General features: G+C 45.7%; 1 protein-coding gene across 6 annotated transcripts in view; it reads left to right on the plus strand.

Moving 5' to 3' along the window:
• VMP1 (vacuole membrane protein 1) overlaps positions 1–19,380 on the plus strand; it is an 810,872-nt gene that overhangs the window by 74,607 nt on the left and 716,885 nt on the right. For 2 of the 6 annotated variants that reach the window (XM_085649403.1, XM_085649404.1), the window contains 2 exons: positions 18,463–18,564; positions 18,692–18,739. In XM_085649403.1, the coding sequence (XP_085505529.1) occupies positions 18,489–18,564; positions 18,692–18,739 (124 nt within the window). In that variant the 5' untranslated portion in view covers positions 18,463–18,488. Of the gene's footprint in view, positions 1–16,091; positions 16,406–18,462; positions 18,565–18,691; positions 18,740–19,380 lie in introns of those variants that run through there. The other 4 variants (XM_085649406.1, XM_085649407.1, XM_085649405.1 and 1 more) reach the window with 3 other exon arrangements.

Raw genomic sequence — 19,380 nt, forward strand, 5'->3', positions numbered from 1 at the left:
CTTGCAAACAAATCATAGAGCGCTTCAAAAGTATCCACTTTGCTACCCTTCACCCAACCATCCATAGCTCTGCAAAAGAAAGACACATATTCTACCCAAGTGGTTCCCTGCAGTCTCTTTGGAGGCGTGGGTCCGAATCCCACCGCTGCCACCAATGTTAGAGCTGGGGGTCTCTAGTTGACCAAATAGGGACCCTTGCTTCTAAGTCAGGAAAAGGGTATTACCCTACCGATAACCCCTGCTCACCCCCTTGGTAGCTTGGCATGCGCAGACAGGCTTATCTCAGAGGCATTAAGAAAATGCCTTTTTCTTTGAATGGAAGGCATTGCCTCCTTGTTCTAGTCCCTCTGACAGCAGTGGCTTTTGGTAAGGCTATGTTCCCATGGCCCACTGGATGAGCTGCTATGGAGCAGAAGGGTCATTGTTTCAGAATGCCATCTTTAAGGATTGCTGCACTCGCTTGCCAGAAACGCCTAATAGAACATGTTTGGCGTGGTTAAAAACAGAGCCTATTTTCATCAGGTGATGAATGAAAATGGAGGAATATGGCTGCATTTGCTGTGTTTGTCTAGTGCACTATTAGCATAACTTACCAACTTACTTATCCCTTGCAATACTAACATTGACATTTAGGGTACAGATTGCGAGCAACCCATTAGTGAATACATATGTTATAGAGATAAACAAATTTTAGTGAGTCATAGGCTGTTTACTTATTTTCAGAATGTGTTTGTAAAAGAAAATTGTCCATGGGAGACAGTGGTAGGCATTATGTGACAGTACACCACACCATCCGGCTACACCCACAATTAACTCCACGTCCTCCCACCAGACGACCACACATTAAGATGTATCTCTGGGGCGAGGGGACCATAAGTACTCTCAAGCAACTCTAGAAGTTTGAGCCAGGAGATATCTGTGCAAGGGGGTCCCATATGTTTCTGGGCTGAGAGATCCGGGGTAGCATTTCCGCTTAGTTGGTCAACCGATCCATGCAGTAGATTGTCATCAAGCCATTCCTCACATTTTGGTGCCCTCCCCCAGTTGCACTCTATTCTTTGTTTTGCTAATAAAAGGCAGAGTGCAATATATTTCTGAAAGCAGGGTTCCACATCCGCTAAGTGTCCTAAAAGTGCCATCAGTGGAGTAAGGTCAACTTTTTGGTCGTCATGATAGAACGAGCGTAGGGTATCTCCTGCCAATAGCTCTGTATTGGGCCACACACCCAGGTGAGGTGGCGGAAGTGTGCTCCCTCCATGCCACATCGCAAACCGCAATCATCCTGGCGGAGAGGATAGCGGTACAATCCAACAGGTGTGTAGTACATTCTGTGTAAGAATTTATAATGTATAATTCAACTTGTGCTGCTACAGATCATACTCCCCATCTGCATATAGCAGTCCTGCCATTGCTGATCTGTGAGGGCTATACCCAGTTCTCGGTCCCAACAAGTACGGGTATGTCCCGCTAGGATTGGTGCCTCCCGCTTAGCAGTATGGTATAAAATGGAAACAATATGTCTCGGGTAGTGGACTTAAGTAGCGTGTGTAATGTGTTCAGTGTAAATGGGTCCTGCGGAAAGCCAAGGGGCGCAGTTTTTACATCATGGTGTAACCGGATGTAGAGGAACTGGTTCTGTGTAGTTGAATCCTATTGGTCGCACACTGCTCGTCCTACTAGCGTGTTACCCCAAGGCATTGTGGTCCATGAAGTCAGCATCAGCGAGTGCGCCTCTGCCAGGGTATTGAGCAAGAATCAAAGTCGCGTTGGCCATCCCTGGACACGTGTTTCGAGGTCATTACCTCTCGTCAGCAGGGAATAGGCATGTGTGTAGGGTTGCTGCGTAGGCTGCCAAAAATTGTTCTCGGGTCCGGTACCGCTCGTGGCGTGCAGGTGCGTAACCATGAGCTAGTCAGCCCCACCGGCTCAAGGGAGCCTGAATATAAACATGAATCCAATTAGTCGCACACTGCTCGTCCTACCAGCGTGTTACCCCAAGGCATTGTGGTCCATGAAGTCCGCATCAGCGAGTGCGCCTCTGCCAGGGTATTGAGCAAGAATCAAAGTCGCGTTGGCCATCCCTACACACATGCCTATTCCCTGCTGACGAGAGGTAATGACCTCGAAACACGTGTCCAGGGATGGCCAACGCGACTTTGATTCTTGCTCAATACCCTGGCAGAGGCGCACTCGCTGATGCTGACTTCATGGACCACAATGCCTTGGGGTAACACGCTGGTAGGACGAGCAGTGTGTGACAATTGGATTCATGTTTATATTCAGGCTCCCTTGAGCCGGTGGGGCTGACGAGCTCATGGTTACGCACCTGCGTGCCACGAGCGGTACCGGACCTGAGAACAATTTTTGGCAGCCTACGCAGCAACCCTACACACATGCCTATTCCCTGCTGATGAGAGGTAATGACCTCGAAACACGTGTCCAGGGATGGCCAACGCGACTTTGATTCTTGCTCAATACCCTGGCAGAGGCGCACTCGCTGATGCTGACTTCATGGACCACAATGCCTTGGGGTAACACGCTGGTAGGACGAGCAGTGTGCGACCAATTGGATTCTTGCTCAATACCCTGGCATAGGCGCACTCGCTGATGCTGACTTCATGGACCACAATGCCTTGGGGTAACACGCTGTTAGGACGAGCAGTGTGCGACCAATTGGATTCATGGTTCTGTGTAGTTGGTGGTTCCTTTATAAAAACAATTTAAAAATTGGTCAAGGGTTTTAAATGTGCCGTCTGAGTACAAATAAAGTGAAAAGGAGCATATTATTTTGCCATGTATAACTACATTTTAAATACAGTAAGACACATTAATCAATCACATTCATTTATATTCATCAGGGAGTCTTGTTCGTCTGTTTCCAAGTCCACTTTATTGAAGTTTTAATTACAAGCGTGCTTCACCCCAAGATGTTCCCAAGCGTGTCAACACAGATCGACGGCTCTGGATTTGAAACTTGGACTCTGATAAGAATGATTATGCCAGTAGATACTATACCTTGCCACTTACACGGGAGCATCTTGGGAATATCTTTCACCCTTAATTTCCCCTACATAAGGACATTTTTTACTCATTTGAAGAATCTATACAACCCTTATGAAGTCCTGTTGGACAAAACGCGTTGGCTGGGCTGATGCACGCTTGTAACTAAAACTTCAATAATGGGGACGTGAAAACAGACGGACAAGACTCCCTGATGAATATAAATGAATGTGATTTATTAATGTGTCTTATTGTATTGAACATTTAGTTATACGTGGTAAAATGATATGCTCCTTTTCACTTTCTGTTTTAGCAGTATTTGTATGAATTGTGACTTCTAAGCAGTGGGGTCACGTAAAGTAGAGCATAGAGAATCTAGACACTGATGAGAAACGTATACTAGTGCAACAATATATGGCCCCCACTGCTAATATTTGGATTGCCGTCGGAGTACAGTTTGCCCCATGTAGTGACCCCACTTTAATTAAGCATCTGTCTGCATTCTGTTTCATGTGTAGCCGGAATAGATGGATGATAATGTATAGAGTTTAACAGGGAGTATAGCACAAGTGTACCTAGAAGACAAACTAGTTTGCACAATGCCTCCGTGGTACAGGCTACAGTTGAGTCCAGGGGAGCTGCACATGTCCCAATATAGGAAGTTAAAGGTATCTGGTTCATGTATCCCTGTTCTATAGCTAGATGTGGTAAAAAATGGGTAGGTCGGTGCCAATGTATGGCATAGTGCGCATGGGCACACAAGTGGTGGAGCTACATATCTAGTGCTTCAAATCCTCCCCTACAAAAGGGCTGTGTGAGTGGGTCCCACTGTAACCGTGGCTGTCCTCCTGCCCAGGACAGTCTTATTAGTTGCTTTATTGATGCCTTAAAAACATCTCGTCCTGACGGATGGGGAATTTTTTAGAAAAACATATAGAGGTTTTGGGAATAAGACCATTTTCATGAGGGAGGCTCTTCCTGCCAGGGAGAGTGGTAGTGATATCCAGCAAGTAATGTCGTCTGTGATGGTGGAGAGCACTGTGCCATAATTGGCTCGAATAGTTGATTCCCTTTCCTAGTCACCACTATCCACAGGTATTGGAGCTCAGTATCCCACCCCACCAATGGGAAGTTGGGGAGAAAGCGATTGTGGCTGGAGTGAGGGAGAAGATATTGGAATTTTCCCAGTTAATTAGGATGGCTGATAAGCCTTCGACATGTACAAATTCATGCAGTACCCCATTGAAACTGCCCTGAGGATCCTCAAGTATGATGTAATGTCATCCGCATATAATGACACTAGCAAGTGTGGGATATCCGATTGAGTATTCTTGGTGATGTTGCCTGAGTTTAGCGGGCAGTGGTTCCACCGCTAGAGCGAATAGCAATGGTGAGTTGGGGCACCCCTGCCTGGTGCCCCGCGTGATTCAAAACTGAGGAGATACTGCACTTTCATCTGCACCCTGGCCATCTGTTCGTAATAGAGGAGAGCTATCCATGCCAGAGAGGGCGAAAGGAATCCCATGCATCGGAGAACGGCCATCAAATAATCCCATTCTAGGGAATCAAATGCCTTGGCGGCGTCTAAGAAAGTCGCCACCGCTGCAATATCCTATTTTTTATCTTGTATAAGCGCAAATAGCATGCGTAAATTGTATGATGTAGACCTTCCAGGGATAAATCTCAATTAGCTTGGTCGAACCAGGAAGGTCATAAGTAGACTGAGGCAATTTGCTAATATTTTAGCAAGAATTTTGGCATCGCAATTGATGAGTGGTATGGTTCTGTAGCACTCGCAATTGTCAGCGGTTTTTCCAGGCTTAAGTAGAGTGATAATTTTTGCTTCTCTCATGAAAGGTGGGAGCTCGCCGCAGTTGTGGCAACATACATCTTATGAAAATCAGCTGGAAGACCGTCAGGTCCTGGGGCTTTACCAGCTTACAGTTGCATTATTGCTTTACTGATTTCATCTGCTTCGATGTCTGCCGCTAAGAATTCTCTCCATCAATGAGCCAGCCCAGTGCCACATCTTCAAGATAACTGTCAGTGTCTGGCGCGAGAAGTACATATTCTCATTGAAAGTAGAAAAGACCTGTATAATTTCCAGGATATAGTTGGCGAAGCATGGTTTATGGGTTATGACCGCAAGTGTGTGCTCGGGGTGTTCTCCCTCCCCAAATGCCCTTTTACCGGCGTTCTTGCCATGATACAAACACTCCTGTTCAGTCGTATCCTGATATACCATCAGTGCGTTTCTAATTTTACTGGATACATCTGATTTGTCTGAGGGACCCTACTTGGCCTCCAGCGTTTTAATTTCCCCTTCCAGTCTGCGCAAGTCATCTCTAATAGAGCGCAGATCACCACCACTTTTTGCAATACATACATCTCAGATAGTTACTTTGAATGCTTCCCAGATTATTCCTGTTTCTGGGACAGAGTCTTTGTTCCTGCTTAAACAGTCCATAATCTCTTGTCTCCATGCTTCTCCGAATGCAGTATCTAATAAAAGAGTAGGGGGCAGTTTCCATGAACTGTAGGGTGGTATGGTAGCTGAGGGACGCATCTCCAATAGGACCGGGGAGTGATTAGAGTATGTACGTGCCAAGTGTGTGACCCTGTGCATCCATGTACCGAGTCCTCTAGAAATTAGCCAGTAATCCAGCCTAGACCAGCTATTGTGTACCCACGAGAAGCAAGTTCCTTTCCTTTCACATGGGGCATCGAGTTTGCCAGATGTTCAGCAGCATGTGTTTATCCAGTATGTCACAGTTATGACACGCATCAGCGGTGCATGGTCAGTGCATGAGACCTTTCTAGGGACGCGTTCAATGCTACATTAAAATCTCCTCCCCCACCCCCTATAATATGTGGGTAGAGCCAGTAGCTGCTATCTTCCCCCACAATCTATAAAAAAGCAGGCATCATCAGTGTTTGGCCTGTAACAATTGGCTATGGTGGTGTGGTGTATGTGTGGGCTAGTCTACCTCACATGATGGTGTATCGACCCTGGGGGTCATTTAGAAAACCCTGCTCTGTATACTGCGGGTCTTTGCGAATTAAAGTCACTGTGCCCCTCGAGTACGAAGAATGAGTAGAGAATTGTCTATTTGACGCCCACCGGGACTCAAAGTACTGGCATGTGGAGTCAAACAGATGTGATTCTTGCAGTAGGCCAATATTTATATCGTGCTTCTCCAAGTATGCTAATATTTGCTGTCACTTGTTGGGGTCACTCAGCCCCCTCATTCCACGTTAAACAGTTCTATCTAACACATGCTGATCTGCGTTGCATCTGTTCAGTGTCTGTCATCATTGGGTACAGTGCCAGTGCGAGATATGTTCACCTCTGTATCTGTGACTATGAACATAAGGATCAGCGTCTGTGCGAATTTCGCTATAAACTTTCCCCTTCCTTGGACCCTTGTCTGATTTTAATATTTGCACTTTTGCAAAAAAGAAATCCGGTCCTGATGAAATGCCAAGGATCCAGTAGGGACAAATAGGGCGTGAAACATGTCGACCCCATGACCTTTATCACCATTCACCTTTTTAAAAACGAACTGACCCTTCTCACTGGAGTAAGGGTAATTACGTTCTTTTTCCTGCTCTCAATCATACCGAACGAATCCGAGAATAAATATTACTACGGGTACTGTTGTGTTCTTTTTAACTCACCGGCACACTCCCCACATAACCGCACGCACCACTATGCATTCCTCTCAAAAGATCTCCGCTAAAGAACCCTCTTGCGGGTCCCGTGAGGGACTGCAGCACCACCCCATGAGGAGCTAAATGCCCAATGATGAAGCATGACACCTTAGCGAGTCTGTGAGGGCAACTCTTCAAATTCAAGGAATTCCCTTGCCACATACACCCCCCCCCCCCCCCCCCCCTGTTTTCAACCAACCTATCATTTTCTCTGTTTGGCTGGATTACTACTAACTTTCTTGCCCACTATACTCTACGCTGCCGATTAGGCAAGCATCCCTTCACAGGAACAGTTACCCTCCAGTGATTTTTGCTTTGAGCAGTGGTAGGTCGAAACTGATTGCGATTGACACTTTAGAGAACTGACAAAGTCGCTGACACTTTAGAGAACTGACAAAGTCGCTGTATTTATGCATATATGTACGCATTTTAATTGTTTTTTAGGGGGGTAATGTGATGCTGGCGCGTTAGCTAAAGTTGTATCCATCCCAGGCCTAAAGAAAGTTAATCGTACTGTACCCGTCATCACTTTGGCAAATGCTACAAGGTCAAGCTGATAACAAAGGTCATGAGAGTATCATTGGTGCCATCATGTTAGGTCTGTCATCCTTAGGGTGGTCTTCCCTACAACATTTTGCCTGCTTACTGCCTACTTTTGCTTTATCTTTTTGTTGGCCATAGGACTCTAAGCACTTTGCCACTGCTTACCAGTGCTAAAGTGCATGTGCTTCTCCCCTAAATATGGGGAAATTGGTGTATACACAATTGACATATGTAATTTACTTGTCCATTGTAAAGTAGTAGGCCATATACCGAGGGCCAGTAAATTAACTGCTAATAGTAGGCCTTCAGCACTGATTGTGCCACCCACACCAGTAGCCTTTCAAATCTGTCTCAGGCCAGTTTACTGCCACTTCGACTTGGCACTTCAAACCACTTGCCAAGATTTAAACTCCTGTTTTATTACACGTCACCCTAGAGCTAGGCCGTAGGTAGGCCATAGGACATGGTGCTGTGTAAGTAAAAGGCAGGGCATGTACTGGTAGGTTTTGCATGTCCTGGTTTTAACAAACATACAAGTTCGTTTTTCACTACTGTGAGGCCTACTCCTCTCATAGACTAGCATTGATAATCCCGGAAAACACTTTAAAGCTGAAGTTCCTGATTTCAAAAGAGTAGCTGCCTCATGTCTTTGGACTAGTAATAAATCCTCCTCTACTGGTTAAGTTGGATTCAGCATTGCTGTTTTAGAAATGCAACTTTTAGAAAGTGGACATTTCTCTGCTCTGAGTGCCTTGCAGCCTGCCTCCAATACATGTCTGGGGTGGGTGATAGCTACACTGTGTGCAGTCCCTCTAGACAGCCACAAATACAGGAATGGTAGGTGTGAGAGAACCCTTCTAGATTCATCTACATTCTGATAGCTCTTCCTGGGCAGGAAGAAAGAGGGGAGCTGACACACCTAAATAGGCAGGGTCCTGTTTCCCACATAAAGGGCTTATTACCCCCTACTGATAATCTGGAGCCGGGGCTGGGCAGAAAGGATCTGTGTTCACTGTAAAGACCCTTCTTTGAAGTCACCCCTACTTCAGAGGCATAGTTGGGTAGAAGTACTGCGTCTCTGACCCCCACCAAATTAGACAACCTCTGGACCTACAACTGGACTCAGCCACCTTGTGGCATATGACCATAGACCTCTATAAAAGCTATCATTTCAGAGCGTTGTGGTTCCATATACATGTCCATATGTGTACCCCCGTCTCCGGGCCATTGTATAGGTTTTCCAGTGCATGTTTTTTGGTTGAATGATATGTATTGGAACCTGCTTTTCCAATTCTTACTGATGCATGGCCTTGGCCCTTCGACCAGTCCTTTTTAAAATCTTTTTTGCCGATTTTGTTTGTCCCCCCTTTTCTCTTCTGTTTAGGTAACTTCTGCTTCAGTGCTCTTTTGTTAAGTCAAGCACATCAAGTCACCAACCATTTGCACCAGTGGACCTTCATAATCTGTGTCTTGTTTGTAGAACAGGCATACACTACATGCCTGTCCTCTGTGTGATACCATCACACAGAACCATGCATGCAGATTAATGGTGGACTCATCAGAAAGGAGACATTAGATTTCATTCTCAAGGTGTACATGGTCTTGTTGGGTTATATTATGTTATTATCACTTCATATAGTGCAACAACTCACACCCGTGGGTGTAACTCAGCACTTCATTAACACAAGGTCCAGCAACTGACTAAAAAAGTCTGGACAAGTGCAGATATAGTACGGACGTTGATTCTAGGCTAAAGGGGCGGTGAAGGAAAAGGATCTTTTGCCAAATCTAGAAATGCGACTGGGGGGGACAGTCGGCAAGGCTTCATCGCTAGATCGAAGATTTCTGGCAAGACAATAATGACTCTCATTCTTCTTTAAGTAAGTGGGATCCCTACCCATCAGATACTTGTGGGTGAGACAGCAAAGCTTACAAAATGTATGTTTCTTGATGTAGCCAATGTAATGCTCTCAGATTGGGAGCGGAGGGAGAGCCTGCAGAAAGGTTACAAACCAGGCATGCAGTAGTATTCTGCACCACCTGAAGTTTGGATAAGAGTCTCATTGGTGGCCACTTGCAGGGCATTACCAAAGCCAAGACGACTTATGACTAAAGCTTGAACCAGAGTTTTCCTAGCAGAGGATGGCAGCCAATGAAACACTTTCCTAAATACCTTTTGTGCAGGTATTAGGTGAGAGAGAGGTAAGCACTGTATCTGCGAGTGGAAAACCTTGCCACAAGTAGTAGTACAGGAGCACTACCTCTCCCCAGTGTTTGAACTAATTATTTGTTCCCCCACTGCACCAACAATTTTGTGAGCACGGAAAAGCAGACACAACCTCCCAAGCCTCACCAAGCTCGCCTCTTAAATAAACCTAAATGCACCAGTCTTGTTTGGAGGTTGCCTTAAAGACTGAAGCACATGATACTAAGGAGTAGGTGATTTCCCTTCCCCCTCCCCTCTCCACCTTCCCTATAGATCTAGCTATTGGAGGGACATTATATTGCACAAGTTTCCATGTTGTAGCAACATGCTTTTCAGAAATGATGATTCTATCTCATCTGGATTCTATCTCATCTGGATTCTCCTTTGTGCCTCCCTAGTCCCCTGGAAAAGTGGACTCAGTAATGGACAAGTCAGATACACATCACACACATTAAAAGTGACCGGGAGAACGATTGCCAGTGGTTAAACTTATTGTAAGCGCTCGGGATAGTATTCCAGCCCATCATTCTTTTGCCCACCATGATACCTCAGATTAGACCTAGCCATATGCAAATCAGTTTGGGTCATTCCAGGTCCTCTCTGAACCGGAATACAAGACCTGTTTTAGTCTGATTGTGCCTCTTCAGCCAACTGTAACTTAGTTCCAGCAGCAAAGTGAGCAAGGGACCTACATCTAAGCATACCATTGGCCACTTAAGTTACATTAAATGCACAAAAGGCGCAGGAGGAATGCCGGACGGGGAGCTTAGGATTTGCCAAACGTCCCCCTGTTCCCCAGAGACAAAGTGCTAGTGAAACATCAGCTTTGACTTGTTTTTGGACCCTCTGAATATATGAAGCCTTATGGATAGGTCCTCTGGTGGTGGTGCAGCTCCCTGTGGCAGCGATGGAGCTTCTGCCAGTCTAATTACCACTATAAAGAATCAGCCCAATTCCCTGTGTCCCAACTTGGCCACCTGGTGCTGTTTGCACTATTGCTGGGCCATCTTTTTGCTCCAAAAACCTTGGCAGGAATTACCCCCCTTTACCACCCAATAGTCAAAGAAAGGCTTCAAAAAGACGACCAAGCCTTATCCTGTGCTCTCCACAAGTTCCAGGCAGGCTCTCTAATCTCTAACATGCTTTTTGTCTGAGAAAACTGTTCAGAACCTGGATATCTGGCATGCTTGCACTTTTATACTGAAGCAGGAGCCTGATACTGTGTGCCAATATTGAAGGCAGTAATGTTGGTTGAGTGGCAGTTTTAGCGACCCCATTGCTAGACAAATTATAGCCGTATCACCCATTGCTACACCAGACATGGATCCCCACATCCATCAGTTGTGAGTACTAATACCGATTGGTAGGCATTCTCCAAAGATATATTTGTTAGAGACACATGCCCGGCAACTATCTGGACCAGCCCACTTTCACTTTCCTCCCAAATAATCCTAAATGTTGTCAAGAGTTTCTGTACACCTTGTTTACCTAAGCTGCCCAGTGCTTCCTTCTCCTCGCTTTCTCATTTTCAATCACAGTGGAATCTACATACAAAGTTGATAATTGGCAAGAACCTAAACGATCTGGATAAAGTCACCTTTTGGTGGCTGCCCAGCTCTTAGTAAATGCTTTTCCCAGTAGTCGCTTTTCCTTTAGCCACACACATTTGCTGGCATCTCTGCCATTTGTCAAATAAGACTAACCAATTGGCTCTCTTTTATTTTAATTTTTGAAGAATGTAACTTGTAAGAGTGTGTGTTCTTCTAGGAATTATGGTGTATACATGTAATGCGTGTGTATGTTTGTGGTGGGAAACTGTTTTTTGAGGATCTGCTGGTCCCGGATCCTGCCAGTAGGGCCCTGATTCTGAGTCCGGTGGTGTGGTGTTCTTGGGTGAGGTACTGGTCCGCTTTATCACGACTGACCCGGTGTTCGCGCACACAGTTTTCCTGGGTGTTGGTGGGAACATGGGCCTGATTTTACCTCCCAATTAAAGCTCATGTGGCTTTGGATGCTACAGCAGACAGGCCTTGTCCCCATCCCTGTAGACGTTTTTCTTGGGCAACAAGGGTGGCTTTAGGGTAGTTTGGCCAGTGCCTCAGTACCCCCTGCGGCGCCCAGTGCAGTGTTTCGAAATATATTATGGGTTAAAAAGCCCCTGGGGCAAGAAGTTTCCTTTTGTGCCCAGCAATAAAAATGTCAAGATCACTCTGGTGATTTAATGCCCCCGCTGCAGAGAGAACTTTTTGTCTTGTGCCAGTTTTGACTCGTCATAAAGTAGCACCGAAGGCTAATATGCCTGCTGCAAAACACATGCCTCATGCAGATCACAGAATTTTATTTTATGTAGATAGCTCAGTGAGTTGCTGCTTTGTCACAAATGTTTGTTACTTTAAGTTAATAAGCTACAATACTAACAACACAGTGCTATGTATGATATGTTGTATAAATTGTCTTTAAAAAAACTGCTTGCAAACTGAAAGGTATAGGTTAGTACGTTATGTCCCCCCTCTCCCCCCAGCCTCTCGTTATTTTAATGTTGCTGAAAAGGAAATTCTAATTAGCAAAACCAGCCCCAACCACTATGTTTGGTGTTAAACCTGTGGTTGGGCTTCTCCAGACTAAGCTCTCTTAATAAAATATGCTGTATGGATGACATGCAGCTCCTACACTTTGTAGTCCTTTTTAGGTCGAGGGACCGTCCGGTCTGCCGAAGGCAGAACCGGAAGTCCGGCGATCTTATGATGCTTAGAGTGGCTATTTAGCCCGCCTCTCTTTTTGGCTCTCCTCCATTGGCTGGCTTCCTAAACTGAGGCCAGCCATTGGAGGAGAGAGCCGTCCCTCCAAATAGGCTCCGTCTTTTTCAGATTCGGGGGCGTGTTCTGTGCCCTTCTTTCCACTTTTTAGCCACGCCCTTCTAGGTCTCGACTCGAAGGCTGCGCTTGCGCAGTCTCGCTCCGAGATTTAATGTTTTGGAGAAGAGGGGCTTGAACCCGCCCCTCTTCTCTCCTCTTCTCCATTGGCTGGCCTCTTAAATGCTGGCCAGCCATTGGAGAAGAGTCTTTGTCTCGCAAAACAAGCCCCGTCCTTTTCGGATTCCGGGGCGTGTTTTTTCGATACTTTTCGCTGGGCGTGTTTTTCTCTCCTCCAGCCAATGGCAAGAGGAGAGAAAAGAAAAACACACCCCCGAATCCGAAACCGCCGCTGCCTTTCTCCGAGGCATTTCTGCTTCGCCTCGGAGAAAGGCGGCGGTGTTCATGGTTCTTGCTGCCCCATCCTCGCAACCTGGAGCTTGTGGTGAGGTGTGCTCTGATGTTTACGTTTCCAACTCAGGTCACAAACCATAACACGTTTAAATCCTGGTTTCTCCACTTGACACCAACCGTGTGATGTTGCGCAAACCACTTTAACTCCCGGTGCAAAGTTCCGGATTCCCCGGGAACGATCTAAGCTCCGATATTAAGCCTTATCTTGGAAGACTGCATCCTCCTGCATTGGAGCCACACTGTTGGGGTCCCCCGTACCCTAGGATGTCCTCGGTGCTGGCAGAACTGCAGAAAGGAGGTCCAAGGGTCCGTCCCTGCCGCGCCGCTCCTTATGCGCCCTGCACCCTCAGCTGCGGCGGGTGGAGAACGAAGGATCTGCTGAAGAGTGGACGCGGTGCCCTGGCACCCCCGGGTCCGCACTGGTCCAGCTGGGAGTGCGAGGTGAGTGTGTGGGGTGCCACAGGTGCACTCTTCTTCCCCTGCAGTTAGCCTTGCGGAGCTCTCAGCTATGGCACAGTAACGGTGCTTGACACGGATCCTCCCGCCTACCTTTAAGTACAGTGCATCCGCCCTATCCAATTACAGCGCCATTTCCACCCCCCCCCCCCCCACGGCCCCTCCCGGCCCCTTGTGCGCTCTATTGTTTGCTAACAAGCTTCTGATGCAATTTAAGAGCCGCCAGACTCTGCCAGGCTGGGAGGATGTGCCTTATTCATGAGGCGCTGCAGTGGCGAACCTTCAAGTCTTTGCACCTCCCACAGTGCCCTTGTGTGATGGGCAAGGTGCTATAGATCACCCCTCTAAAGGCAGCTCAGTGTGTTGGGACCCTATTGCAAAGAGTACCGTTAAACCCAGGCTGTCATGATTGGGCAGATATAGGCCGCAGTCCTTACGAGGTCGATCTATTTACAGCCATATGTGAAACTCAACCTGTTATCCTTCGGAGATCTATATAATCAGGGCCACTTGAATTATGCGATTCTGCAGCCACAGCGTTTTCCACATAATTATAGATTTGCTCCATTTGCCACTTGATCCATCCACTGCTGTATCTGCAGATTTTAACCAAACAATGCGTCTAGCTGAATCGCATCAAACGTTACTAAATATGTGGCGATCCCTGTTTCCGCACAATAGAATGCCACCCGCAAAGGTTGACTGGTTATCCATCCTTCAGTTGTTTATGACCGCATTTGGTTGTTAAACTGGTACCAATGAGGTCAAATCTTTGGCCAGAAAGTGTTAGCAAGTATAAAAAACCACAAAATAATGAAGCAATATTATAAAAAAGTGCCTCATTATACTGCATAGTTCCCTTTTTTGCCTCCTAGTTTGGTCCTCCCTTTCTGCGTCATTCGAGTGGCCTAGGAGATAATAAATATCATAATTCAAATTAGGCATGTCATCTTTCCGAGGTCGATAAAAATAGTCCTGCAGGTGACACAGCCTTTAATCCTTCTGAGGCTGCTAATGTGAAGGACATTCTACTCACTCCCTCCACTGTTCAACAGCAATCTAGATGATACCATGAAAGGGGCGGGGGAGGGGGGAAATAAATGCTCTATGATTGTATTATCTTAGCTTTTATTTGTCTCGAGGATTGTATTCACAATGTTAGCATACACTATACATTGGTTCTTTTCTCTCCGGCAGATCTAGCATCTTTGAGCTTACCCCTTTACTGCATCTCCTTTCAGCACTGAAGTTGGCAGACATAGTGATTGTGGCGCGACTGTGGTGGGAAGGGAACGTTTGGGAGTACTTGTGAGGGGGGAGATTAAAGTTAACAACCTCTGACTGTTCGGGGCAACGCGTTCTGCTTACATGATGAGTGTGAGCTCAGATGCATGATGGGTCGTGTAGTTTCCTTGGTTCTTGTGAGGGCAGTTAATCCTACCCAGATTGTATTTTTGTTACAGGTTCGGATTTATAATTCTCCTGTAAGAATGAGTTAAAAGTAGGGCTACAAGTCTTAGAAGGCACAGCGAAAAACATGAACTCGGCGAGCTGCATGGATCAGGGCACACGAGAACTTAAACAAATTCGCCTTCAAAGTCTCCTAAGTGGTCGAGGTCAAGAGGCAGGTCAGTGGGTCCTATAATTCAAACAGAGGACATAGACTTAGGGCTAGAGCAGCCGACTTTGGAGCTGACGCACAGGGTTCGAGTGTCTGCCTTGGTTCAGCATCCTGTGATATCTTAATCTTCCCGTGTTTATAAAAAATGAATGTGTCTTGTGTAAGGTAACTGGTGGTCATTTAAAGCGCTCCAATACCTTCGGGTAGAGGTTGCGCTATATCGACCTGCAAAAAAATAAACCATGGATTTCGGAAGAGAGGTGGGTGTTCATAGCTCTTTGACTTCACAGCCTGTAAGCGCTTTGTGAATATACACATTGTTAGTTTAAACAAGCGCACGCCTCGCGCTACAAGTGGGAGGGGTGGGGGGGGAGTGCAAGAACACACAAAGCGTTTCCCTTGCAGGAGCATTTGAGAGTGATTAAGCTATTGACATTGTAAATAACAATGCCGTTTCTTTAACCCCTTGTGTGCCCATGACGAGCTGGACTCGTCATGGGCCGCGGTTGCGCTGTGCCCATGACGAGTCCAGCTCATCATAAACCCCGCCCGCTAATGTAACGGCCGGCACAGGGCGGGGAAAGGGCGTGGCACACAAGGGGTTAAATCTTTTAAAAACAACAACATAAACAAAAATGTCATGAACAATGCCAATAGCTGTAACTTTAACCCCTTCGATGCGGCGCCGATTCCCGCTGAGCGCTGACCGTTTCTTGCGCGGGCGTGGTCATGACGGAACGGTTCCGTCATGAGCACAGCTCAACCGACGCTCCGTCATGAGCACCGAAGGGGTTAACAATGCCGAGACCATTGCATTGTAAATGCTTGTTGTCTTATGTAGCATTCCTGTACGTTGATTTACTCCTGTATGATTCATTGTGTCTGTATAACATGTATGTGATGTAAAGTGTTCTGACACCCTATGAGTAGTGCTATTAATCAAAAGAAATGGATTAAACTTTGGACTGCAGCACCCAGTTAAAATGTGCAGCTTCTCGTCTCCATTTTATGCCCTGTTTCTACTTCTCCAGCCGTTATTTTCCGTACACGAGTGAGTGAATGCAGCATACGTAGGTACGCAGTTGCGTCTTTTTCCTTGCTTTTTCTAACGCGCTGCGGACTCTCCAGAGAAAAGGTCCTCTTGTGAAATATTCCAGTTTTGTGTTGTAACCCACGGTCGTTGCGCAACGCACTCCCGAGCTTTTAAAGTGGCAAGGGAAGGCGCGAGATTTCTTTAAATGGAGGAGGCCTCCAATAACTAGAATCGCGCGCTCCGTCGCCCGGCCGCAGTTCAGGGAAGTGTTAACGGCAGACGGGTTCATCTCTTGGAAGTACAGTGGGTGGGCGGACGCCATGGAGGAAGACGCGGTTTCTGTAGCTAGGTTTGTGCTAGGGGAAATACATCTTTGCGGCCCGTCCTTCGTTTGACACAGCAGCTGCACGTGCACCTTCGGGCGTTTTGATTCATTTTTTCATTTTTTTTTCTTGGCCGTCGAATGCTGACGAATGGAAAGCGTGGCCAGAGAGAGAGTAAACCCGCAGCAGCCTAGGCTCGCAAGTGAAGGAGAAACCTTCGTCCTTCATGCTGGTTGACCGCGTTGTGTAAGTGTTTCTGCTGAGCCAGCCCCCGGTAGCGGGGCGCGCGGAACAGAGAGCAAGAACCGGGTAGGAGATTTTGAGGTGCGCATCTCCTTCAGTCTGCTGTTCTGTGCCCAGTGGCAGAGGTAAACGTTTTTAGGCACACCCACCTCGAGGTCGGATTGCCAATTGGTATAATCTGTTTTTGTATGAAACAGACCTGATTTAAACACCGGGTTATAGGTCTATTTCTATTTGTGTAGCACTTAGTTCTGGATTTCACAACACTGCGAAAGATGCAGTCATAGTAGCAGGAAATCTGTTGTGTTGGACAGCGTCCCAAAACCCTTCAATGTTAAATGATTTTGTGTTCTTTGGTCTCTTGTGCGTATTTTCTTTCTTTACAATTGTTGGGTCGTTGATTTGACTCTAGTGAGGTTAATACATGTGTTGTATTTATTTCTTTTGAAAGTTCAGCATTACTCTCTGCCATGTTTTCAAGCATGAACATTGCATTATCCCGTTCTGTTGTGCAAATAACTCGGTCGGATTTCTATCACAATCGATGTATTGGAGGAAGTTCCAAAACTGCTGGTCACCACATAGCTAGACTTAGTCCCCACATATGTGACACTGCTATCATGGCTCCTATCTTCTGTAACTTCCTTCTGCTAGCTCCAAGCCCAATGCCCATCCCTAATAATACCTGGCACTAGAGTTGGGGCTATATTGTTCTGGCACTTATTGTTTCGGCCAGGGATGCTGCTCTGTATGTCTGCTGCTCTGTATGTCTGCTATATACAATGTTGTGATTTGAATAAAACGTTCTCTTTTGAGTTCTCTGTGTCCCTTCCCCCCCCCCCCCCCAAAGTCCCTCTTGAGTACTCCTTTCCTCCCATCCCTCCACTATCCCTTTCCATTCTTTACAGAGACACATAGCAGACCCCAGCCAGGTTAATACAGCCTGGACGTGAAATTGTTGGATTCTTAGGAAGGAACAGTTATTCTTGAGGTTAAAGTGTATACTTGACTTATCAAAACTTTTTTGCAGGAGTCTACGTCCCCTGAGCTTTTCTACTACTTGTGGGACTCTGTTACCTGCACTTTCTTCATTAAAGATATTTCATTTGTGTTCAAACTATTTGTGATCCCTTGTACTAATGGTACTCCCTGCCAGTGAACTCTAAAGTTTCAAAGTAAGCATTGAATTTGCTTTTTGTTAGATCATTTCCCTGATTTACAAGAAATTAATTAATAATATGGTAGACCCCCTCCAGCCACTCGGGAAAATGGGCACGGGATGGTATTGAGCTGGATGACTAGGAGTGGCCGGAGGCAGTGTCTTCACAGAGGGTGGTGGCTATACAGGCTAGACTGTGTCTGGTCCAACTTAAAATTCTTCACAGGATTTATATCACAGGGCCTGGCCTAGTACGAATGGGTATAGCAGACACGAGCGATTGCAGGCGATGGTGTGGAGGGGAGGGTACATTCTTGCACACATTATGGGAATGTGACCTCATACAACCATATTGGTGGGACATACACACCACCTTTAGAGAAGTACTTGCACTTGACCCAAGCGTGGAAGCCCGACTATGTCTTTTAAATGTATTGGAGCCCACAGACCTTTCGACTTACAACAAGCGATGGGTCACACTGGGGCTCATGTTAGCGAAAAGAAATGTAGCACAATTGTGGTGTGCCTCGCAGCCGCCTAGGATCGAAGCATGGAAAAAAGACCTAGACTGGTGCATGTTCAGGAAGAAGAATGTTTTTGTAGCCGAGGATGTCCCAGAAAATGGCTTCGGATATGGAGTCCTTGGAACATTTACCGCAGAGACACATGTACCCCCCCAATGTGTATCAGCCAGGAGGAATCCCCTACCCCATGATATTGTTCTCGCTGTGTAATGTATCATGAATCTATAACATGTGTATCTGCTGTAATGTGTACTCTGTCTCACATTTACATGTCGACGAACAAGTTTAATAAAAAGATTTATAAAAAAAAGAATTTGCTTTTGGTTGTGAAAAGTTATCATTGTTTGCTCACATGGTTGCGTTTCGCCCCTCTTCAGATCCCCGTGAAAAACCGACTTATGAAATGGCAGAGGGTCTATCAGAATGTGAACAGAGGCACCCATTACTAAACCGAGACCACCATAATGGTAACATTACAGGTAAGGCCAGCTTGAAACAGCTGTAGCTCTGTGTCTTTTGTGTTTATTTTCAGCACTCAAACAGGTGGTGTTTGTGGGGCAACATTCAAAATAAAGAGCATTACACGAGTCATGCATTCAATTACAGGTGTTGGAGTTCTTGACCGATGTAGATACGAAATGCACGATTCTGAAGGTGAGCCAAACTGTTTTTCTGATGTGTGAAGAAGTTCAGTAGCTGAAGAGCTGGGCAGAGGAGGTTCTGAAAATGAGGTTCTAAAAATTACGCCCTTCTGTGGAGAGCATATTACTGTTAATGCAAATAAATCAGGACCCCCTGCTATAACTCACGACTCCAATTGCAGATAAAATACACAAAGTAGAAAACAACAACTGGCAATCTAAATTCGATATCACAATAAATGTTAAAAATATCTAAACATGATGGACAAATACACAGAACATTGATAGGAAAAAATCACAGTTTAATCATGAAATACAGTACTAAAATTAATAAATACAATAAATGCAAAAAAGGGATCCTATCTTATGTGTGATCTCAAAGGGGATATATAAATATCTGTTTAATCATGTAACTATCAAAATATAACAGAATTCAAGAAAATATAAAAAGAATAGGAGGGAGAAATGGAAGTAGAAAAATTATCCAAATGTGTATATAACATTTCAAATATTTTCTCATAAAATCTAAAAATAAGTGGCTTAAATCATAACGAATAAAGCTTAATTGAATTGACTGAATAGTACCAAATCACTACATTTCTCGGTTAACACTGTTCAAGTTTACAGCAGTTATGAATAACAGTAATATGCTCA

Source organism: Triturus cristatus, chromosome 3_2 (assembly GCF_964204655.1).
Source record: "Triturus cristatus chromosome 3_2, aTriCri1.1, whole genome shotgun sequence".
Lineage (NCBI taxonomy): Eukaryota > Metazoa > Chordata > Amphibia > Caudata > Salamandridae > Triturus > Triturus cristatus.